Source organism: Bombina bombina, chromosome 1 (assembly GCF_027579735.1).
Source record: "Bombina bombina isolate aBomBom1 chromosome 1, aBomBom1.pri, whole genome shotgun sequence".
Classification (NCBI taxonomy): domain Eukaryota; kingdom Metazoa; phylum Chordata; class Amphibia; order Anura; family Bombinatoridae; genus Bombina; species Bombina bombina.
In genome coordinates this window covers 268,030,491-268,056,354 of record NC_069499.1, presented here as the reverse complement: position 1 = coordinate 268,056,354, position 25,864 = coordinate 268,030,491, and the positions used below count along the sequence as shown (strand labels likewise).

The window sequence follows — 25,864 nt, the reverse complement described above, 5'->3', positions numbered from 1 at the left end:
AAATCAATTGCTTCCTGTAACTATCAATGAGTTTCTTACACCTCTCTACTAGAATTTTGGACCACTGTTCTTTCGCCAACTGCTCCAGATCTCTTAGATTGGAAGGGTTCCTTTTCCTAACTGCTGCTTTGAGATCTCTCCACATGTGCTATATGGGAGCTTATGCCACATAATTATTTGGTAGTCTTCAGATTTCATAATGCCATGCACACAGTCAAGACATCCAGTGCCTGAAGCAGCAAAGCAACCCCAAAACATCAGTGAACCTCCACCATGTTTGACTGTAGGGACTATATTCTTTTCTGTAAAAGCCTCATTTCTTTTTCTGAAAACAGAAGAATGATGGGCTTTACCAAAAAGCTGTAATTTTGTTTCGTCTGTCCACAGCACATTTTCCCAAAAGGATTTTGGCTTCCTTAGGTACGTTTTGGCAAACTCCAATCTGGGCTTTTTTTTGTTTCTGTGTCATCAGTGAGGTCCTCCTGGGTCTTCTACCATAGTGTCCCTTTTCATTCAGATGTCGACGTATAGTGCAAGCTGACAAATTTGTACACTGTGCCTGAAGTTCAGCTTGAATTTGTCTGGAAGTTGATCAAGGTTCTTTATCCACCATTCAAACAATCCTTTGATCAATTTTTCTCTTTCGTCCATGTCCAGGGAGATTAGCTACAGTGCCATGGGCTGTAAGTTTTTTGACAATGTTGTGCACAGTGGACACAGGAGCATAAAGATCTCTGGAAATGGACTTGTAACCTTGAGATTGTCCATGCTTTTCCACAATTTGCGTTCTCAAATCCTCAGACAATTCTTTGCTGCTCTTTCTCTTCTTCATGCTCAGAGTGGCACACAGAGACACACAACAGAAAGGTTGAGTCAATTTTTCACCATTTTAACTGGTTGCCAGTGTGATTTCTATATTATCAGCACCAGGGACAACTTTAATATTGATTGGACCCTGGGCAAACATTTTCTTGCTGAAACTGGAAGCTTTAAGCTATGTGCTTCAGCACTGAATAGGTGATAAAAGCACCCTGGGCTGCTATGCTATTTCGAGTATTTGGTCCACAAAAAAAGGAAAAAAACAGGATTTTCCATATAGCAGCCCTCGACAGCTTTATGGAAAATCCCGTTACTAAATCAATTTATACTATAATTTTTTTAAATGATTAGCCCAGCAGTGGATCATTGAAAGTTATTTAGGTAGCTGTAAACAATATGGGTTAGTATACTGTGTTCTCCATAATTAGTAAAGGTACACCCCATCTCATTAACTTATTCAAAACTGGCAGACAGGGCAGTTAATATCTGAGGGGCCCCATGAGTTCAGTAATGATAAAATTGGGGATCATCATTGGATAAAAACAATAGTAAATCATCCCCCTTATTTACTCACTGTGTTGTCCACAAGCTCAGTGCAAACCCCAGCTGCAAGTGAAGTATAATGGCAGTTCACGGCACAGACTGCTCAGAGAAATCTCTGCTACAGCAGCCCCTGAAGCCTCCACCAGCATCCAAGTTAAATCACAGTAGGTGCGGGGCGGGGAAAGCTATTAACAGCTTTCTTTCCACAAAGATATGGCCTCTGCTCTTTTGGAAAGCCTCTGATCACTTCACTTCCTGTAGCTTGCTCCCTCGGATGTCCAATGGTAGCCAGGTGATGAAGTAGGAAGCGGAGTCTGGGGTCAAATATGCAGCTATATAGGCAGCAAAACGTTGGTTTAATATATAATGTTTGTGGAGCTGGTCAAGCCATTGCAGGCAAGTTCAGCCCCACAGAAGAACATATTTTTAATCTAATCCCTTACAGCCACAGCCAGTTGAAGACTAAAAGTAAAAATAACTAAACCAGTGGATGTGGCCAATCTTTTTTTCCACAAATAGACTAACAACTTGCTTGTCAGCATCAATCTCCCTGAAACCACACTCAAGAATGATGACTGCCTGAATAATTCCCAACAACAACTCTGTCTCAGTGCCCAAGTTCTAACACAACCAATCTCTCTCTGCTGTGCCCCTCTCTGTTGCACTCTAACCACCAGGGTTCCAAAGTAATCTACTGAGTCCTAAATGACAGGCGGTGGTTGTGATGAGAAATGCCTATAGAAGTCCTCAATCCTTAGATGTAACTGGAATAGCTGATTGTGCGATGTCAGGACGCTCACGCATGCGCATTGGGTGCCGCACACATCCAACAGCTGATGCTGCGTCACCAGAAGTGACGTGAGTTCTGCATTCCTATTGGTTCAGGAAAATTTTAGAAAACCTGGAAAACTATTTGCGGGAAGCACGGGCCCCTTTTGCCCCATGTTAAAGACGGCCATGGACAGCTCCTGTTAATTGATACAGGTGAGGTTTTTTTGGTTTGTTTTTTTTATTGAGGTTTGGGATGAGGCATACAAACTTCTTAAAACCAGCATAAGAGATAGATACAATACAGTGTCAAAATATAAAATACCATATATATATGACATGCCATTCAATCTTTGAATCTTACAGTGAACTCAGGAGGCCACTTTTGGATCTCATAAAGAACATAAAAATGGTAGAAGGCTCCTTTGGATAAAGGAGACCGCTCTTGGGTCTCTCCTGTTAAACCTCAGTTTTATTGTACAATACCCTATCTAGTAGGTAACCTATTGTATAACATCAAGGGAGTTGTTTCAGGGAATAGCATAAGGTAGAATTTTTGAACAGATAAGGTAAATTTAGAATATTTAGTACAAGCTAGGTAAAATAATGTTGCTATTATACGCTATAATATAAATTTTCTGTGCTGACCAACTTAGAGAAAGGGATAATCTCAGGACATTTTGTGGAACAACCTAGCATGAGCAGGAGAAAAAAACTAAGATTTATAAACTGTGCCTGATTACATAACTTAGGAATCTGTTGAAACTAAAGCAGTATCATTGAAATGGCTTATATGCTCAGCCACAGCTTAGACCAGGTATTATTCCAAATACTCTGCAAGGTATAAAAACTGGTTATGTAACTATGCACATAGTGCACCGCCCCAGCCGCAGGCTGCGCAGCACCGCGCAATAAGTTTATAATAACAGTAGGACAAGTATTTAGAAAACACGTACCTTGAGGTTCACTTAGGCTAAGATAATTAACGCAGAGCACAGTACCTACTTTTATAATCTTTCATGTAAAGCTGTCATTTGCTAACTGCCAGGGAAAGATACAGCTCGCTAAATAAGGGATTCACTTGTCCCGCTATTTCTATATTTAACTGTAAGGAACAAGTGCAATTGTGGATTGAGGTAGGAATGTGCAGCCAATTTTGGTTTCTGGGAGAGTCTCGATATTAGTAAATACATGCTATGAGGAGAATTATACCCATATGGGCTAAAGTAAAATTATGGAAAGAAAATATAACTTATATGCATTCAGAAGTAAGACAACAACAAGGTCAAAGAACCGCTGAGAAATTCAGACTGTGTCACACATTATAACACTAAGGATTATAACAGAGGAACTTGCAAACAAAACTGTAAATGTAAATAAAATATTCAACGTGAGTCTGTTTATACACGGCAAGGAACAAGTGTAACGAACTCCAGTGCGAGTCCCCCTGTCATAGTCATTTTTACCAGTTAGTTGCCGGGTCACCCAAAGTTTAAGCCTTAAGTAGGTGATGGTGAAAGGATAGCGTCCCTGTTTCTGAATAGTTTCCCAACTGAATAACCGCACATCTGTGCAACAAGGGGTTTTCAAAAGTTGTAAAGTCACTAAGGAGCTTTGTGTTTGTGCCCATGTACCTCCGTGATCTCGGAATAAATGCTCAGTAGGGGTTCTCTTATTTGTGTGTTCCCCGGTAAGTAGAAAGGCTGATTGGGTCACTACTGTGTCTCCTTTGCTGTGCCCTGCATCGGCTGTACAGCCGACGGTAATCCGTATGGTTTTTACATCTGCAATGGCCTCATCACCATTCACAAGCCCTGCGGTAGTGAATGATTCATCCATTTCGACCAGGGTAGGCCTATAGCGATGGGGCCCCAGAGCGCTACCGCCCAAGTGCATCGCCAATTAAACCAATTAACAAGTTAGAAGCTTCCAATTTAGCACTGTTAATGAGATAAGCCTGGGACATTCTCCCCTGCACATTATACAAACAGAAGCAGTCTGAAATCAGTAAACATCAGTATACATCTAAAACCTTGGGGCTTGGTTCGGAGTCTGAAAATTAGCTGGGCTATATAAATGGATGATCTACAAAACATGTATGGAAATAAAAATCTAGTGTACAGTGTCCCTTTAAGCTGCACTAGCAGCCTTTGAGGCTTTCCAGTTAGGGTTGCCACCTGCCCCGGTATCACCGGGACAGCCCCGGAATCAGGAGGAATGTCAAGGGTCATCCTCTGAATGTCCCGGACCCCTCCTACATGTGGTGCCATGGTCTGCAACCTGGCCTGTATTTTACATTCTCAGCCAGTAAAATACAGCCCAGGGGAGGAAGAGGTGATGTCAGTCATGGAGTGTGAGTCGGGGTGGAGTGGGCGGGCCATCTCCAGGGCAGCAGGCACAAATTACTGTCACAGCAGCCGCAGGAATTGGGCTTGGTTTAAGACGCGCCCTCCTGAGTCCTACAGTCTGCTGGCTAAATGCAGCATGCCACACACTACTACTGCTGCCTTTTTCTCAGGTCTTCTCTGTGGGCTGCAGCAAGCCGGCAATGCATGCGGATAGCAGAGCATGTGCTGCCTCAGTGCTGGACTCCCAGGATGCTGCTGCTGCCCCACACAGTGACACACACTGTAGCTGTTATAAGGTGACAGGCACCTCTGACACACCTAGGGCTACACACATACATATACATACATATATAAAAAAAAATATTTCATATTGAATTTGAGGCAACGAGAAAAGTGTCCAGGAATCTTCTGGGCAAAAGGTGGCAACCCTATTTCCAGTGCAGGCCGGAATGAAACTGTGTCTTTTGCCTCTCTAACACCTCAGAAGTGGTGAGATCAATTGCCCTCGAAACTTGTTTGGGGTGATTGACATGCCCTGTTATCACTCAACCAATTGCGCAAGAGCAAGTGGCAGCATTGCACAAGAGAGCTCTTGTGCAGGGTTATATTTTGCCATGCAATGCAGTATCGTAAGTGGTTCTCTACTTGCAAAACTATCCACCTGACCGCCTGCAATAAATGATACATTTTACCAAAACTGCAGGTTTAATTTATATCAATAACTTGAAATTATGACCCTTACAACTATTTTCTCTCCCTCCCTGGTATTGTTACAGGTCAACCAAAGTCTCTTAAATTCTGCTGTTTGTGTATATTGCAAAGGTTTGCACTTTCTTTTCTACATTTGACTTTCTCTTACAGTTGGTTGGTGGGTGGGGGAAGGCAACCGGAATAGGCGGATAATGAAGAAATAAGATTACAATGCCTGCCTCTCTTACCTGTATCTGGCTTCCATGTTTTAGCAAAACAGTCTGTTTTATAGTTGTAATAAATATCACTAAGCAGTGGATTATACTAATAGAAATCATTGCAATATGTATTATTCATCATTTTAAAAGGATTTTTTTTTTTCATTTTTTTTTTACTTCATTTGTGCAGAATCCATTACTTTTTGTCACAGCCCCTTCAATGAGACTAGGGTCTCTACAGGAAGGCAAGGTAGCAGTTTTTCCTTTGAAGTGTTGCTAGGAGACATCAATTTAGCTGCAATCAGTTTATTGCCCATGTTCAGAAGCCCATGTGCTGCAAAAATCATTTGACAATAAAACTAAAGTTGCTCTGCTCTGTCTGTTCTACTATATAACAGTAGGCAGTGGCTACACTGAGAAAGTGCTCATTTAACAAGAAAAAAGTAAGTTGTTTTAACACAATTTGTTTTTTTTATGTTTACTTTGATTTAAAGGGACAGTCTAGTCAAAATTAAACTTCCATGATTCGGATAGAACACACATTTTTAAACAACTTTCTAATTTACTTTTATCATCAAATTGGTTTTGTTCTCTTGGTATTCTTTTTTGAAAGTTAAACCTAGGTTGGCGCAAATGTTAATTTTTAAGCCCTTGAAGGCCGCCTCTTATCTTGGTGCATTTTGACAGCTAGACAATGCTAGTTCATGTGTGCCATATAGATATCATTGTGAGGCAGGGCTGCCATGAGGGGATGAAAGGGTGACTCCTGTCAGGGGCCCACTGGGCCAGGGGGCCCCATGAGGTAAGCACAACTATTATTAAAAAAAAAATTTGGGCAGCCACCAGAGGGCACTACAGCAGAGTTCTATTGAGCGCAGGAAATGTGATTACAAGGAGTAAAACATTAGTATTTGAGAGGATTTCTGAGTATGTACTAAATCACTATGCACAGTGGGAGACAGACTTGTAGAAATTCTATATTTAAAACCATGCAGAAATGTTTCCTCTTCAATACAAAAATGGTAGGTGCCCTTTTGGCAGATATGATTTATATATATATTTTTTATTACATTCCGGTTTACTGCCCCTTTATGCAAGGACTTTACAGATGCCAGGAGGCATTTTATCTAAGATTTTTACATCTGCATAAAAAGTTATCTTCTCAGGCTATAGACCATATAGAGTACAGCATTTTCAAAATCCATAAGTACAGCTGACAGATGGGAACATTTGTACACAAGATTTGAAGTGGTGCTCTTGGTTGGGGAAATGGGGGAAACCCATGGGGAAACATATGTCAACCTTTCAAAAGTACTTTTATTCATCTACCCATTCTGACAGATCATTAATGTAGAATTTTAAATTTAAAATATTTTTGTTTGCACATTAAGAAATAATATTCCACATTTACAAATAAGATTCTTTAAAAAGTGATCTCTTAATTTCTGCTTTTTAGGGGGTGGCAATGTAAAGAAATGTTACCTCCCGTGAATGTTTCTGTGGGTGTCTGTGTGTTTATGTGCTTTTGTTGGTGTTTGAGTGTGTATGTATTTTTTTTCTGTGGGTCTCTCTGTGAGGGCATGTGTGTATATCTTTGTGCATTTTCTGTGGATGTCTCTGTGAGGGTGTGTGTGTGCGTGTATGTCTTTGTGTATTTTCTGTGGATGCCTCTGTGAGGGTGGGTGTGTATGTCTTTGTGTGTTTTCTGTAGATGTCTCTGTGAGCTTGTGTGTGTGTATATATGTCTTTGTGGGTTTTCTGTGGGTGGGTGGGTGTCTGTGTGTGTGTATTTTCTGAGGCTGTCTCTGTGGGTGTTTCCTTGGATGTGCAAGTTTGTGTTTGAGTTTGTGTGTGTGTCCATTGTGTGTTCCTTTTTAGGACATTTTGACCTTACTACTGATTATTCACATCTTTCTACAGACTTTGAGACTAATGAGACCTTTCCATAAGTCACCAATCCACCACTTAACCTTTAAATTATTGTTTAGGCAGTTCAGGGCCCTTCCTTTCAGCCACTGCATACTGTTGTCATCATATATTTGGCATCTTCCTTGACAAAAAGATAATCAGAACTCCATATTTCACCTTGTAAATCAACTTTTTTTGACAAAACTGTAGTCTACCTCATTACTTGTCAAGTCAATGTAAACAAGTGCTGAGTGCCTGTGTGGGTGTCTGTGTCTCAGTGTGTTTGTGTGTTTCTTTGCGTGTCTGCTAGAGTGTCTATATGTGAATCCTTATGTGTGAGTGTGTTTCAGTGTATGAGTGTGTCAGTGTGTTTCAGTGTTATTACATTTACAAGACTTCCAAGTTTGACTACACTTAAGAATAAAGTGCATATAGGTTTTAGTCACTTGGTCAAAAATTGCACATGTCAATGGGGGGGGGGGCTTATCAATGGTTAAGTAAGTAAAAATTTCTAGTGGTGGCCCTGTTGTGAGTTATTTATGAATCAGCACTGATTGGCTAAAATGTAAGTCTGTCAAAAGAACTGAGATAAGGGGCAGTCTGCAGAAGCTTAGGTACAAGGTAATCACAGAGGTAAAAAAAAAAAGTATATTAATATAAACATGTTGGTTATGCAAAACTGGGGGAATGGGTAATATAGGGATTATCTATCTTTTAAACAATACAAATTCTGGAGTAGACTGTCCCTTTAACATTTTTTTCTACTAAAGGAGCAATATTTCATATCTTTTTTATCATATAATTTATTTGGAAAATTCTCTTATAACTTGGTGTAGGTCTCTGAAGAAAAACACTGATACTGTTTTCAGCTAGGTGAGAATCAATTATACATTACAAAAGAATGTATTGTTTTCTCATATCTACAGATTGGTGTAATGAAATGATTTCCTGTCGTGCACTTGTAACCACAGGTGTTTTAGCTCCACTTAAAGTGAAACCAACAGCTTCAAATCGTGAAGAGGCTCAGATTGTTAATGTCAGCATAGAATTCTAGGTGTAATTCACGGGTGACAAGTGGCAGCTTCAGAACAGGCAATTTATTTTCAGTGAAGCTGGTTGTCAGTAAGTCTCTTTCATAATAATCATGGTGATTCTATATGCGTTTTTGTCATATATTTTACATAGGGCAGTATTTTTAAATTTGGCACCAGTGCTGATATTATAGATTATCAAGAACATTAAAGTGATGGTAAATCCAAGCATTTAAAAAACACTAGGATTTACCATCACTAAAATAAACTGGACTTCCTGTAAGGAGTTTGTTAAAAAAAGGTACTAAACTCACCCTTTCTGTGCCGCTGCTCCGTGCTAAAGTCAGTGACTCGGGCCACCAACGGCACAGCTCTCTTTCCTCAATTAGGTGACGTTTCCACCTCTAAACCAATAGCCATGCTAGTCATCTGACAGTTTCTGTATGCTAGCACGGTTATTGGTTTACAGATGGAAATGTCACCTCATTGAGAAAAGAGTGCTGTGCCATGGGTGGCCGGAGGCGCTGACTTTAGCGAGGAGCTGCGGCACAGAAAGGGTGAGTTTAGTACCTTTTTTAAAGAAACATCACTAAAAGTCCATTTTATTTTTAGTGATGGTAAACCCTAGCATTTTTTAAATGCTCAGATTTACCATCACTTTAAAGTCATGTTTTTTTTTTTTTCATTTGTTGCATCTAAAAGAGGGTATGTTAGAATGTGTACCCTTTTTTTCTTTAATTATATTTCTGTCCTGAATAAATTGTTGTTTTGATTTCATGATGGTGGAGGCAGGTCTACCAACAGCCATTGAGAAATGATTCCCTAGGCATCATTTGGGCACTGACTTTTCATATTACTATAACCCTCTGCTTTAATTAAAGGGACACTCAAGTCAAAATTAAACTTTTATGATTCAGAAAGTGCATGGGTAATTTTAAACCAATTTCCAATTTGCTTTCATTAACAAAATGTTCACAGTCCTTTTATATTTATAATTTTTGAGCCACAATCTCTGTAATCTGGTGCAAGAATTCACAGAATAAAATGGCTGATGGCTGACACATGATACAGGAGGATTAGAATTAGACATAATTGAAATTTGTTAGAAAAAAAAATATGCTACTCATTTGAAGTTCAGACTAATTGATATTGTATTTTTTTATCATACATTTGTTGATCATTCAAATCTACTGTATTTACTGATTGTTTATTCTTAAAGGGACATTAGGAGTAAATTAGAAAGTTGTTAAAAATTACATGCTCTATCTGAATCATGAATGAAAAAAAATTGGGTTTCATATCCCTTTAAATGCATGCACACTTTTCCTCATTGTATTGTCATAGTACAAGGAAATATTGACATCACAGCAGCAGAGGTACTTCATTATTGCCTATTGCTTTATTATTGCTTGTGGTGAAATACATTTTAAATAGGGGAGTCTGACCTTTCAAATGAAAGGTCATGTGTCCCTAGGATGCAGGTAATCATGGTTAGAAAGTCAATTACCTTTACCAAAAAGGAGTTTGGGTTGAGGAGGAGGGTGGTCTAACAGAGTCCATCCCTCTTGACCAAGAGAGAAAAGTGATCCCCTAATTTGAAATGGAATAAGTTCCTCTTTGAAAGAGGGATACAGGTGATCATCCGAGAAGTAGCAATCACCAAGTCCAGGGATACAGGTTGATTTTCTATGACGAGTAGGGGACAACTTTTTAACCCATTGCTTCCCTTTGCTTTAATTAGAGGGCTATAAGACTCCATTTGAAATTGAGTACTTCTCTCATTTGAATAAGCGGATGACACTCCCATCTGATTTTCAGGTAATCGCCTTGGTAATTAGTATTTACTGTAAAGCTAAAGCTGCCACTATAGACTGAATACATAACACATAAAATAATCCTCATATGGAAGAGGGTATTATCTGTTGTCAAGCACTAAAATTGGGTAAGTGACCCCTCTTTTTAAAGAAATGGCCCCATGTTCAGGTGGCTAATAGGACTGTGTTCACCATTACAAATCAGGTGATTACCTAATAGAACCATAGATACATTTAAAAAAATCAAAGGGGTGTGGTATCTACAAGGGCAGCATAGGATGAAGACCTGTTCTATTATCCAGACAGTTTAGGGTAATCCTGGGGGATTACATTATTGAAATCAGGGACACAAATGCTTATTCCAATTTACCAGTTCAGTAATATAGGCGCAGGTACTTTGAAAGGCACTTTTGTGACTGTGTTTGTACTTAGGGTGCATCGAGGCGCAGCCCCTATAAAAACCTGAGCACAAAGGTGTGATCTCATTTAACAGTCTCCTAGCCAGATACAATGTAGCAAGTTCATGATTTACAGTTTAAATAATGTTAAAATCCAGAAAGTATTATAAGTCGTTTGCATAGAAACTCATAGTCGCCATTTGTTTTCAGTTCATTCCTAAATGGAAACTGTGCTTTAATAAACAATAGTTGTAAATATAGTTTAAAACAATACTTGTGAAAGTTGCAAAGCGACCCAATACTGATAGAGAAACAGTACACAATCTGCCCATCCTGACAACCTAAAAGATGCATTTAGATGGGTTAACAGCGGTTCGTATGGAAACGAATTACAATAGTTATCTATGAAAGTCACGATCACGTGATCCACTCTAAAAAAACAATTTTAATAACGCCAGTACTGTTAGGGATAATCACAAAAGTGTGAGACTTAGGGGTTAATTTATTATAGTGAGAGCGGACATGATACAATGTAGCTGTCGGCATTTATCATTGCACCAGCAGTTGTGCTTGTTGTCTGCAGACTAAAGCCCAGATTGGCTCTTCCAAACAAGGCAAATGGTGGGTAGGGTTTGGCTACTGAAAAATAATTGCTGTAAAAAGGATGTTTTTGTTTTAAAAATGTTAAGATTTCTATATTTTATTCTATAGCAGCACAGCAGAAATTAATTATAATTAGAAGGTGTTTTCTGTCCATGTAAAATCCCAGAACAATAAATGTTCAGTAGAAATCAAAGGAACGTTAAAGTAAATTTTGAAGTATTGTATGCAGAGTATATAACAGGAATCATGGGTAACTACAGGGACCTCAGAGGTCTCAAGTGAGACTGAGCCAACTCTACCGCATTGAGTACGTGTTTGGCTACAGGGTGGCCTGTGCACTACCTGTATCATGCCTTGCACCCCTCTCTGTGTTCCACTCCCCCCACAAAACACAACTCACAGAGTAAGCTAAGTTTATAGCTTTGCCTTTGCAAATGGTGGCAGGGTTTCCAAGAGGGTCTACACAGTGTGGCCATACAGAAAAACCTGCCACCATATTTGTACAGGAACTACAGTGCTTATGTTCCTGTGCAGAGTAATCAAGGGATAATGACAACTCCCAATCACAGAGGAGTAGCTCCTCTTGCTACTATGGGCGTGATTTATCAAGCCCTTCTCCTCACTTCGACTGCAGGTTCTCACAAGAGAACCCAAAGTCAGGATTTATCAAGCAGTGCTCATCAGACTGCTGCTTCCCTACTCTGTTCTCCACCTCTTGGGTGGAGAAGGTGAATCTCCCCAGTCTCGTCTGACTGGGGAGATTGACAGCTCCTGCCAGTGCGTGATTGGCTATGCATGAGCAGGGGGTGGGGCTGCATGCGAGCCCAAAATAGCGCTCATTTGCAATGTTAAATACGGGCAGCCGATTGCTGCCCGGCAGAGGAGAGCCCTATAAGTCTGCTGTTTTTTTTAGCTTCTGCTGGTATCAAACAGCCAGAAAATGTACTGTTGAATTGGGGGGCCATACCCCAACCTTTGCCCTGGGGCCCCTGTTAGAAATAAAAGGGAAATGAAACCCAAACATTTATTTTGTGATTCAGACAGAGCAGACCATTTTTAAAAAGTTTCCAATTTACTACTATTCTCAAATTTACTTTGTTCCCATGATATTCTGTGTTGAAGAGATACCTAGGTAGTCATCTGGAGCACCACATGACAGGGAATAGTGCTGCCATCTAGTGCTCTTGCAAATATATATAATTCTTGCAAAACTGCTGCCATATAAATGGGCCGGCTAAGAAGCATACTTTTCAACAAAATATACCAAGAATACAAACAAAAAATGATAATATAAATACATTAGAAAGTTGTTAACAATTGCACTCTCTTTCTGAATAATAAAATAAAACATTTGGGTTTCATATCTCTTTAAGTATGTATTTCAAAAGATCTACATACAAAATAAATGTTTTATAAGAATAAAACTGACACTTGTCTATAATATGTAGTTTTGCAAATCAAGAGCTGTCCAGAATAAACCACTTGAAAACCCTGCTGAGTGTTGTTATCGTATCACATTTGAATGCAGCCAAATAGGGCTAGGTTTAAACAACTGTGTGCAGTGCTCTATGCAATCACTGTGTATAATGTTACCAGGTGAGGCAAATTGCAACATTTGTAAACAAAACTAGCCTCAGTCTCTCTAAAAATAGCATAATATTCACAAATGTTACTACAAAAGTAATCATAATAAATTATTAAATATCTTATGGGGAATACATTTTTAGAAATATTAGCAGACTCAGAATACCTTTCCCATAATTCAAACGAAAGCCATAATTTCACAGTGCATTGCAAAGTTATATTACAGTGCATTACAAAGTAGGCAGTTGCCTACTGTGTTTAATAGCAAATTTAGCCCTGGTCGGCCAGCCATCTTTATTCTCTGTATTCTCTTTTTTAACCTTTCTCCAACAATTAGGCTATTTTGTGGAACTGATTTGCAATATTTGAAGTTCCCTAGCAAAATATTATAGGCAACAAAATACACTGCTCAAAAAAATAAAGGGAACACTTAAACAACACAATGTATCTCCAAGTCAATCACACTTCTGTGAAATCAAACTGTCCACTTAGGAAGCAACACTGAGTGACAATCAATTTCACATGCTGTTGTGCAAATGGGATAGACAACAGGTGGAAATTATAGGCAATTAGCAAGACACCCCCAATAAAGGAGTGGTTCTGCAGGTGGTGACCACAGACCACTTCTCAGTTCCTATGCTTTCTGGCTGATGTTATGGTCACTTTTGAATGCTGGTGGTGCTTGCACTCTAGTGGTAGCATGAGACGGAGTCTACAACCCACACAAGTGGCTCAGGTAGTGCAGCTCATCCAGGATGGCACATCAGTGCGAGCTGTGGCAAGAAGGATTGCTGTGTCTGTCAGCGTAGTGTCCAGAGCATGGATGCGCTACCAGGAGACAGGCCAGTACATCAGGAGACGTGGAGGAGGCCGTAGGAGGGCAACAACCCAGCAGCAGGATCGCTACCTCCGCCTTTGTGCAAGGAGGAACAGGAGGAGCACTGCCAGAGCCCTGCAAAATGACCTCCAGCAGGCCACAAATGTGCATGTGTCTGCTCAAACGGTCAGAAACAGACTCCATGAGGGTGGTATGAGGACCCAACGTCAACAGGTAGGGGTTGTGCTTACAGTCCAACACCGTGCAGGACGTTTGACATTTGCCAGAGAACACCAAGATTGGCAAATTCGCCACTGGCGCCCTGTGCTCTTCACAGATGAAAGCAGGGGCACGCTGAGCACATTTGACAGACGTGACAGTCTGGAGACGCCGTGGAGAACGTTCTGCTGCCTGCAACATCCTCCAGCATGGCCAGTTTGGCAGTGGGTCAGTAATGGTGTGGGGTGGCATTTCTTTGAGGGGCCGAACAGCCCTCCATGTGCTCGCCAGAGGTAGCCTGACTGCCATTAGGTATCAAGATGAGATCCTCAGACCCCTTGTGAGACCATATGCTGGTGCGGTTGGCCCTGGGTTCCTCCTAATACAAGACAATGCTAGACCTCATGTGGCTGGAGTGTGTCAGCAGTTCCTGCAAGATGAAGGCATTGATGCTATGGACTGGCCCTCCCGTTCCCCAGACCTGAATCCAATTGAGCACATCTGGGACATCATGTCTCGCTCCATCCACCAACTTCACTTTGCACCACAGACTGTCCAGGAGTTGGTGGATGCTTTAGTCCAGGTCTGGGAGGAGATCCCTCAGGAGACCATCCGCCACCTCATCAGGAGCATGCACAGGCGTTGTAGGGAGGTCATACAGGCACGTGGAGGCCACACACACTACTGAGACTCATTTTGACTTGTTTTAAGGACATTACATCAAAGTTGGATCTGCCTGTAGTGTGTTTTTCCACTTTAATTTTGAGTGTGACTCCAAATCCAGACCTCCATGGGTTGAAAATTTTGATTTCCATTTTTTTATTTTTGTGTGATTTTGTTGTCAGCACATTCAACTATGTAAAGAACAAAGTATTTAATTAGAATATTTTATTCATTAAGATCTAGGATGTGTTATTTTAGTGTTCCCTTTATTTTTTTGAGCAGTGTAATTCTTCCTTCTTATCAAATGTATTTCACTTTAATTCCAGACAAAACACAGGGTATGTAAATGAGTATACTATGTGTGTAGGTGTAACCTGTTTGTGTATTTGTGAGACTGGGTTTAGGTGTAAGTATGTCTGCTTATATTGATAGGACTGTGAGAGTTCTGAGACTGAATATTTACATGACACAGGCTAGTTGATTTTCTGTAACGTTGTGCATTACACAGTGTGTGAGATTAGAACTCAGACAGGATGTGTCTAGAGCACTAACTAACAAGCAGGTTGACTGAAACCTGAGGGTTAATATAGCTACATTGTATAAGTGTGAGTGGGAGGAGTGTGTGTGCCACAGAAGGGGAGGGAGTTCTGATGCTAATATGTGACAAGCGTAGCCAGGACTATTTCTCTAAGCAGGTTATTTTGTACTAGACCAAAGTTACAATAGTGTTAGAGGCACGTGTAGGGCAGGAATCAGAAGGAGGATGGGTGGGGACGAGTGACAGCCCCTGGCAACTCCTCAATCCCAGAATGGGATACAGATCTGGCTCTGCTCATCTCCATGACCTCAGCTACATCTACATCATGATAATGGGGTCTACTGGGAAGAAAAAAGACGCTCAGTAAGTGACAACAGCAGACACCATGTAAAATGTATGCTTGGGCAAAGTGTGTGAATTTGTGCTTAGTGCCACAAATACAGTGTGATTTTGTATGGCATGAAGTGTACCATAGCATATGAATGTGTGTCACTGTCTGAGTTTGTGTAGTCATTAAAGCTGTATATATTTGTCTTGGATGTGTGTTAATAAATGTCTGAATATGCAGTGCTGTTCCTGATCTGTATGTGTAATATCTATGTCAGTAAAGAGGGGTGCCCACTTGCCTTTACATGTAGGATCTGAGATCAGTAAAACATTTTGTCCCCTGGTCTGTGTGTGTTATGTAAAAAGAGTTGCCTCCTGGTCTGAAGTGTGAAGTTACTGATGAGAGATGACCTTGATTTGTTGTGTGTAAAGAGTATGGAAGGGTCCTTCTGTGACCGCAAGAGAGACAGAGACGAAACCCAGGGTGGCGATGTCCTGTAAATGTAAAGCCAGCAGGGTTTTCCCGTGGTGTGGGTGTGTGTGAGCTAAAAGGATGTTGATCTCACTGTACCGACTGTGTGCGGTCATAAGGTGTCTCATCTTTTGCTTTGTGTGTGCTCAGTAAATATGAGATCCTTATAAAAAAAAATGAAAATTAATGTATATAAAAATGTCCCTTGGTGTGTGTGTGGGGTCTTGCACTGTGTAGGCTGGGGGGGCTGCACTGTGTAGGCAAGGGGGGGGTTCTGCACTGTGTAGACTGGGGGGGGTCCTGCACTGTGTAGACTGGGGGGGGTCCTGCACTGTTTAGACGGGGGTCCTGCACTGTGTAGACTGGGGGGGGGGGGTCCTGCACTGTGTAGACTGGGGGGGTCCTGCACTGTGTAGACTGGGGGGGTCCTGCACTGTGTAGACTGGGGGGGTCCTGCACTGTGTAGGCTATGGGGTGGTCCTGCACTGTGTAGACTGGGGGGGCCTGCACTGTGTAGGCTAGGGGGGTCCTACACTGTGTAGGCTATGGGGGGGGGGGGTCCTGCACTATGTAGGCTGGGGAGGGGGGTCCTGCACTGTGTAGACTAGGTACTAGTACTAGGGGAGAACATATCTAATAAAAGTCAATTTATTAAACAAACTTATGCATCTTTGGGGTCATGTGCTTCATGTCAGGAGAACATGGGGTTTATTCTACCCAAGATGTTGCATATTACATTAGCTTGTGCTTTTTGCTAAAATATATTAAAATTGGTTGAATGTATTGTGAAAAAGAACTGCACCAGATTACACAACAGACACATGTTGCTTGTATTTTGGAAACATTTTAGTAGATTGTGTGAGATAACAGATTGTTAGTTAGGGCCAATAAAGTTGGATACATACAGTATGCAGGAGATGCATAAATGAAAGCTAAAACTTACCATGTGCAATGTTATTTGAATACAATTGTATCCATTATCATCTTAAAAAAAAAAAAAAACAGTAATGCAAAATATGAAAGAAAATGTACTAATATATTTTGCACAACAGTAAAATTTAAATTATATTATCATGATCCAGATAGACAATGAGCTATTTTGCTTCTTTCTCTTGGTATCCATTGTTGAAAAGGATACCTAGGTAGGCTCAGGAGCAGCACATGCTAGCTACGGATTGGTGGCTGCACATGTATGACTCTTGTCGTTGGCTCATCAGATGTGTTCAGCTAGCTCCCAGTAGCGCATTGCTGTTCCTTTAACAAACAAAATTAAGCAAATGTGATAATAGAAGTAAATTAGAAAGTTGTTAAAAATTGCATGATTTAACTGAATCGTGAAAGAACATTTTTCCATACCATGTCCCTAAAGCCCTTGAAATGGATGATATAAAAAATACCTTATTGGGGCTTACTTGTTCCTCACTGGCTGGTAAGAACAACCCCCACACAGCAATTGGTGGATAAGGGGGATGGTTGCACCAGCATAAAAGCAAAACATGGTTTTGCTCAAGACCAGAACTTTAATTAAAAATAAATACCCTGTTTTAGATTAGAAACTGGTTTAAAACAAGTCACAGTCTCAAGCTTTTGTCAGTTGTAATGATATAAAAAAAATGTTGCCTTGTCTACATTAAAGGGACACTCAGGTCAAATTAAATTTTCATAATTCAGATACAGCATGTAATTTTAAACAACTTTCCAATTTACGTGCATTAAAAAAAAATGTGCACAGTCTTTTATATTTACACTTTTTGAGTCACCAGATCCTACTGAGCATGTGCAAGAATTCACAGACTATACGTATATGCATTTGTGATTGGCTGATTGCTATCACATGGTACAGGGGGAGTGGAAATATACATAACTTTGAAATTTGTTAGAAAAAAATCTACTACTCATTTTAAATTCAGAGTAAATGCTATTGTACTGTCTTGTTATCTTGCATTTGTTGATTATGCAAATCTACTGTGTTTACTGGTCCTTTAAAGGGATCTAGTTCTCACTACATTCCAGTACTGACCTGCTTGCGCATGTGCAACAACTCTCCTTCAGATACCTGCAGTGTAACCTAAGTTCCATAATGGCAGCACCATGATTAGAGGGATGTATTTAGTGTTTAGTTTCCCTTTAACAGTTTAAACTATACGCAAGCACCAGTCACAGATTTACTATATGTAATAACTTGTAATAATTATGTAAAAATAACATTTGTTACTACTTTCATTCAGTTTATTTATTGAGACCCTACATCCTGACAGATCTCACAGATCTCACAAGTCAGCATTTATCTAGAGATAACCATTTGTTTGTGGATCTCCCACCGTGAATCTGCACATGGAATTTGTATCTATAAGATGAGTGTGCGGGTTTTAAATAGTGTCTTATGGGTGAGGCTGAGTATTATCTTGTTAGGAATGCATTGTTGTCAAGGAAAAGCACATAGTTATGGCATAATTACTTATTAATACCCAATTTTATTTACTTCCCAGTTTTAGAAAAGTAGTAACTTATAAGAAAAAATGTTTTTATATGCAATTAGATCATAATAAAAAATATGTTTATAAGCATTTGTTTTGCTAGCAGTAATGAATGCTATAAAAAGCCTTATGAGAATGCTTATCTTATCTCCTTTGATGTCCATTAGGACTTGATAACAATGAGCTTATAGTAATTTAGGGTTTTCTAAAAATGAGCTTCAGCACTGATTTCAGCAGTCACTGTATAGCTTGTTGCGAGGTCAAATAGTTTATATATAATGGAGTCTTGTAAAGCTACTTGCCTAGAACAGCAGCGTTACAAGAAGGTACTTACCTGCTATGTACAGATGGTGCGCTGTTTCCCTGGAGGACTGTCAGCTGTGCTGTTTGTCCCATGCTGCTCTCTATCTGCACAGCCATGCAGACATATGCTAGGTCATGCAAGGTTCTTTCTTTGTGAAGTTGCGTTTGGCCTGGCTCCTGCACCTGGCAGTGTGTTACAGAATGTCTTTTTCTGTCTACTAGTTGTTGACCCAATCGGTTGCTATGAGTATGCCCTTTTCTGTCTACTAGTTGTTGACCCAATCAGTTGCTATGAGTATGCCTTTTTCTGTCTACTAGTTGTTGACCCAATCAGTTGCTATGAGTATGCCCTTTTCTGTCTACTAGTTGTTGACCCAATCAGTTGCTATGAGTATGCCCTTTTCTGTCTGCAAGTTGTTGACCCAATTGGTTGCTATGAGTATCCCCTTTTCTGTCTACTAGTTGTTGACCCAATCAGTTGCTATGAGTATGCCCTTTGCTGTCTGCAAGTTGCTGTACAGTTCTAGTCCTTCTGACTACAAAGCCTGTCCTGTTCTGTCTACATGTTGCTGATCTGGCTTTGTCCATGAGCCTGTCCTGTTCTGTCTACATGTTGCCAATCTGTCTTTGTTCATGAGTCTGTCTTTCTCTGTCTACAAGTTGCTGACCCAGGCCATCAGACTATATAAGCCTGCCTGATTCTGTCTTCAAAGTAGTGACCCTGTTTCACTAACTACAGTATTGCAATGACCACTCCTGCTTTTAGATTGCTGACCTGGCTTGTTCCAGAATATGAAATGGTAAAATCCAGTTTTTCTGTTATGTTGCCGGTCCTGGCTGTCCTACAATATGAAACTGTTGTTTGTTTTTGTTGCTGACCTGGCCTGTTGCAGACTGTGATGTTGCAAAGACCAGTCCTGATATCAGATATCATATGTTGCTGACCTTACTTGTTCCACACTAAAGAATTAAAAAAATCAATTTAAACCCAGCCTGTCCTAGACTAGATTTTCTGTCCTATCTAATCTGCTTCTTTTTCAGTCTGTTCATACAAACTCTACCTCTGCCTTCAATTCCATCAAGGTCCACATAAACCAATAGATTAAATCTTACATGTTCGGCATGAAATAAAAGATGGCGTTGATGATCTGTAGATGAATGAGTGAACTAATTAAAAAATTATTGTTTGTAATGGATGTGACTACACCATCTGTGTAGCTCACTTTATAATTAATATATATTATGACTGTTTAATCTATTTAAATGTTAAAGTGATTGTAAACTTAAGCACTTTAATACACAGTCTTAAAAACGGGCACTTTCATTCATTACATTTTTTAAAGACGGTTTATTTGTAAAATAATTACCGATTAGTTATGGCAAACATCTTGCCTTTCATCTGCCTGCATCTCATACTGTCTTTAGTTGATCGATGACTAATCCGGTTTTATCCAATTGTTGCGTGTGCCACGAGCTGGACGCCAAAGGGGGCACGCAACAATCGGATTAAGCAGGATTCATCATCAATCAACTAAATACAGTATGAGATGCAGGCAGAGGAATGGCAAGATGTTTGCCATAACTAATCGGTAATTATTTTACAAATAAACCATCTTTAAAAATTTGTCGTGCTAATGCTTGTGCGGGCGACAATAGCAAAATCATTCAATTGTGCTTAAAATTAGCACACCTCTTTCCAGTAAAACATAGGAATGAGAAGTATTCCTAACACACCTTCAGCTTTAGTGGTCTAGTGCAGCTTCTGGATAGCGCACGAGCAATAAAATGGAAAGGTTTCTTTTGTACACCCCATAGAAGCCTATGGGGAATGGGAGTTATCGCAGTCACAATATCCAAAGTTCTGAAGTCTTTTGCTCACGCGCTAACTTTTTACTTGTAATACTCGTGCTAATCTGGGAGAACTAATGTTTTGCCTTGAGGACAGTTAGCTCCACTTGTAATTAAGCTCATAATATGTAATAATTTGACCCCACTAAAGCTCTACATCAACCCATAGTGTATATTTTTCACAACTAAGCAGTAATTTTACCCCTCGGCTGCCAGAAACATACAATCAATTATTTTCCCTCTTTAACTGTCAGTAACATACATAGACAGAAACGATTTGACACTTGTGACTGCTCCACGCTTCTTTCTGCTCAATATTTTTAATGCATTCAGGCATAGGAGACCTTTTACATTTAGCTAACACTCACTGACTAAAAAAAAATAAAAAATGGAGATTCAAGTGTCCAGTATTTTTGTGAAGATTTTACTGGACAGCCTGTTAAAATACTGGACTGTCCAGTTTAATACTGGACTCCTCGCAACCATAACCACATATAAAACGATTGCTGAAAATTAAGTAGCTTGTGCACCTGGGGAATACTATGTCACTGACAGAGGGTTCGTGCCCCTGCTACTCAAAGGAATGGTATATAATCTACAACAAGAGAATGCATAATAATATATGTGTGAGTGCGTGTGTTTATGACACAAGAGTTCAGCATTAAGAACACAGGTGTGCCAGGCCACAGGCTGCAAAAGTTTGATAACCACTGACGTAAATTAAGTTGACCACATGTTCCTTATTTTTAGGGACAGTACTGTAAGTTGTCTGGCAGACAGGGCTGTAACACATTATGCAATATATATTCTATTGCTCAGACGGGGTTGAAAAGTTTCCTGAATTTGCCAAATCTTTGTTTATTTTTTGTAACAGTTTCCCTCTTTTCCACTATCTGTCTGTTTCCCTTTGTTTGTATCTTTTTTACTCATAATTTTTAATTGATTGACTTTATCATCAAATTATTTCTCTTAAAGGGACAGTAAACAGTAAAAGTACTCAGGTTTACTGTTTATATCCCTTCTGTCTGGTCCTGCTTTTTTTTTTTTTTAAACAACTTAGTATTGAAATTTTCAGAACAATCAAAACAGATAGAACAGTCAATAGCAGCTAGTTCAAATGACATCAAAAGAGCTATTTTACCTGCTGGAGTGCATTCAATTGTTCGCATTTGGGTTTGTTTTTGTATGTGAAATAGCTGTCCCTGCTAATTGAAACCACAATCCAATCAAATGGACTGAACTCATTAGCTTATCTCTCTATATTTGCAAAAAATCCTCATTTAATCTCTTACTGTATACACAATAAGACAAATACTTAGGATCTGATGATATAAACCTTTTCATTCAGACAAGATAATATAAAATGACCCTCCAGCACTGCAAAATCTCTAGTGAGATTCAAATAAGGCAGATTTTGATTTACTTCTGCAAGGGGGGGGGGGTTCCCTGCATTTCTGTATGTTAGTGACAAGCTAGCCCTGTGCAATATAGCACTGCATGACATGACAGTTCTGCTGCATTTAAACTTTGCACTTTCATTTTTCTATTTTAATGCATATAGAACAGTGTATTTAGGATTTTAGTGATTTTACAAATTCCGATTATGCTCTGAAAGTTTCTGTGTAACTTAAACAAATTAAGCTCATACTTTGAATATGCATATCTTACAAATTACATTGCACTTTGTACTTGTTCTATTTGAAATAAAACTGAAAAACTGACAGCTTCAGTTTCCCAGAGAGCTTCATTATTTTTTATTGGTCTAATAATGAAAGATTCTCTAGTTTAGAGAGAAATTATAGTGCAGACTTCACAGGGCTGAATTCACTGGATTGTATAAGAAAAAGGGAAGAACCTGGAAGTCCTTGGCCCTGATATTCAAAACATAGGCAGCCTGATTAGAAACTGCCTGCTTGGGTTCGCGAGGCTCGCACTCCGTTGGTCTATTGATATATTAAAAAAATTGGGGCTGATCCGTGAAGTGCCAATGAACAGCAATGTGTTCAGTTAGAAACCATTAGTGCGATGCTGCTCCTTCAACAAAGGATACCAAGAGAATGAAACAGATTAGATAATAGAAGTAAATTAGAAAGTTGTATTCTCTATGTGAATCATGTTCTTACAGTATATGCCATTATTACATTACTTAAAGGAACAGTCAACACCAGTATTTTTGTTGTTTAAAAAGAAAGATAATCCCTTTATTACCCATTCCCCAGTTTTGCATATCCAACACAGTTATAATAATACACTTTTTACCTCTGTAATTATCTTGTATCTAAGCCTCTGCTGACTGCCCCCTTATTTCAGTTCTTTTGACAGACATGCAGTTTAGCCAATCAGTGGTCACTCCTAGGTCACTTTACGTGCATGAGCTCAATGTTATCTATATGAAACACATGAACTAACACCCTCTAGTGGTGAAAAACAGTCAAAATGTATTCAGATTAGAGGCAGTCTTCAAGGTCTAAGAAATGAGCATATGAACCTCCTAGGTTTAGCATTCAACTAAGAATACCAAGAGAACAAAGCAAAATTGGTGATAAAAGTAAATTGGAAAATTGCATGCCCTATTTAAATCATGAAAGTTTTTTTGGACTTGACTGTCCCTTTAACTGCATCATTTTTAAATTTGCAAAGTTAAAGGGACATTGAACCCAATTTTTTTTTATCAAATTCTTTTCATTCTCTTGGTATCTTTATTTGAAATGCAAGAATGTAAGTTTACATGCCGGCCCATTTTTGGTAAACACACTGTGTTGTTCTTGCTGATTGGTGGGTAAATTTACCTACCAATAAACAAGTGCTTTCCATGGTCTGAACCAAAAAATAGCTTAGATGCCTTCTTTTTCAAATAAAGAAAGCAAGAGAACGAAGAAAAAAAATGATAATAGGAGTAAATTAAAAAGTTGTTTAAAATTGCATGCTCTATCTGAATCACGAAAGAAAATATTTGGGTTCAGTGTCCCTTTAAAGGCACAGGAAACCTCAAAATGTTCAACTTTCCAATTTACATCTATTATCAAATTTGCTTCATTCTCTTGTTATCCTTTGCTGAAGGAACATTGGCAGCTTGCTGAACATATCAAGTCAGCCAATCACAAGTGACAAATGTGGGCAGGCGGCACCAATCAGCAGCTAGCTCCCACTAGTGTAGGATATGTGCATATTCTTTTTCAACAAGGGATACCAAGAGAACAAAGCACATTTAAAAATAAAAATTAATTTAAAAATGTCTTAAAATTACATGCTCTATCAGAGTAATGCAAGTTTAATTTTGACTATCCTATCCCTTTAAACAAATGCTGTTATGAAATTTTTTTAAAGTTGGGGCTACTGACTTTGAAAACATAAATTATATGTAGAATATAAATAATAATGTTTAAAATAAAAAAACACAGAAAAAAAAGCTTTTTAAAACTATATAATACGCATTATACCAGAAAATGCATATAATTTAAAGGGGCACTCAAGTCAAAATAAACATTTATGATTCAGATTGATCATGCCATTTTAAGACACTTAACAATTTACTTACATTATCGCATTTTGCACCGTTTTTTTATATTCACACTTTCTGGGGAACAAGATCCTACTGAGCATGTGCACAAGCTAACAGGGTATATGTATACTAGCCTGTGATTGGCTGATGTCTGTCACATGATACAAGGGGCCGGAAAATGGGAGAAAAAAAATCAAATGTGTCGGAAAAAAAATCTTCTGCTTATTTGAAATTCAGAGTAGGTAATCTTTGTAATTTATTATCCACTTGTTAATTATGCAATTCTATTGCATTGAGTGGTCCTTTAAACATTGTATATACATATAATGTTACTAAATACTATTAACCCCTTACATGCCCTAACCCCTAGCACATCCTTACACCGGTACACTATTAACCCCTTAATGACCAACGACGTGCAGGGTACGTCCTCCAAAAAAATGTCCTTAACGACCAAGGACGTACCCTGTACGTCGTTGGTCTTTGAAAGCAGTGGAAGCGATCCTGATCGCTTCCAGCTGCTTTCATGTTATTGCAGTGATGCCTCGATATAGAGGCATCCTGCAATAACTTTTTTAAGCAGTCCGATGCAGAGAGAGCCACTCTGTGGCCCTCTCTGCATCGGCTATTGCTGGCTATGATCGTTGGTGGGTGGGAGCGTATCCAGGGAGGTGTGAAGGCAGCCATCAGTAGAGGAGGGGTGCGGGATCGCGTGTGGGTGCGCGTGCACGTGCACGGGAGCGTGCGCGCGCGTGCACGTGTGAAACTGCCTGGCCAAAAGTTAAAGTGGAAGAGGCACAAGGTGGGACTCAGTGGGAGAGAGGGTGGGAATAAAAAATATTAATGATCTGGGAGAGGGTGGGGGGTTGGGTGTTAAGGGGGGTAAGCTACACTACAGAAAAACATAAAATAAACATTTGATTTCAAACTGGGTACTGGCAGACAGCTGCCAGTACCCAATATGGTGCACAATAAGGCAGAGGAGGGGGGTAGAGAGCTGTTTGGGGGGGGATCAGGGAGGTTGGGGCTAAGGGGGGGGGGGTCCTACACAGATTTTTTTTTTTTTTTTAAACAAAACAAAACTTTTATTTTAGTACTGGCAGACTTTCTGCCAGTACTTAAGATGGCGGGGACAATTGTGGGGTGGGGGAGGGAAGAGAGCTGTTTGGGAGGGATCAGGGGGGGTGATGTTTCAGGTGGGAGGCTGATCTCTACACTAAAGCTAAAATTAACCCTGCAAGCTCCCTATAAGCTACCTAATTAACCCCTTCACTGCTAGCCATAATACACGTGTGATGCGCAGCAGCATTTAGCGGCCTTCTAATTACCAAAAAGCAACGCCAAAGTCATATATGTCTGCTATTTCTGAACAAAGGGGATCCTAGAGAAGCATTTACAACCATGTGTGCCATAATTGCACAAGCTGTTTGTAAATAATTTCAGTGAGAAACATAAAATTGTGAAAAATTTAGCGTTTTTTTCAATTTGATCGCATTTTGCAACCATTTATGCCATAATTGCACAAATTGTTTGTAAATAATTTCAGTGAGAAACCTAAAGTTTGTGAAAAAATTTGTGAAAAAGTGAAGGATTTTTTTTATTTGATGGCATTTGGCGGTGAAATGGTGGCATGAAATATACCAAAATGGGCCTAGATCAATACTTTGGGATGTCTTCTAAAAAAAAATATATACATGTCAAGGGATATTCAGGGATTCCTGAAAGATATCAGTGTCCCAATGTAACTAGCGCTAATTTTGAAAAAAAGTGGTTTGGAAATAGCAAAGTGCTACTTGTATTTATGGCCCTATAACTTGCAAAAAAAGCAAAGAACATGTAAAAATTGGGTATTTCTAAACTCAGGACAAAATTTAGAAACTATTTAGCATGGGAGTTTTTTGGTGGTTGTAGATGTGTAACAGATTTTGGGGACCAATGTTAGAAAAAGTGTGTTTTTACCATTTTTTTCCTCAT

At 39.5% G+C, this 25,864-nt stretch overlaps 1 protein-coding gene across 1 annotated transcript in view; it reads left to right on the top strand.

The window, feature by feature from the left end:
* Positions 1 to 15,180: 15,180 nt before the first annotated feature.
* Positions 15,181 to 25,864, top strand: part of RASGRP1 (RAS guanyl releasing protein 1) — a 108,158-nt gene continuing 97,474 nt past the window's right edge. Inside the window, exon 1 of the mRNA XM_053697965.1 lies at positions 15,181 to 15,324. Within this exon, the coding sequence (XP_053553940.1) occupies positions 15,233 to 15,324 (92 nt within the window). The 5' untranslated portion in view covers positions 15,181 to 15,232. The remainder of the gene's footprint in view (positions 15,325 to 25,864) is intronic.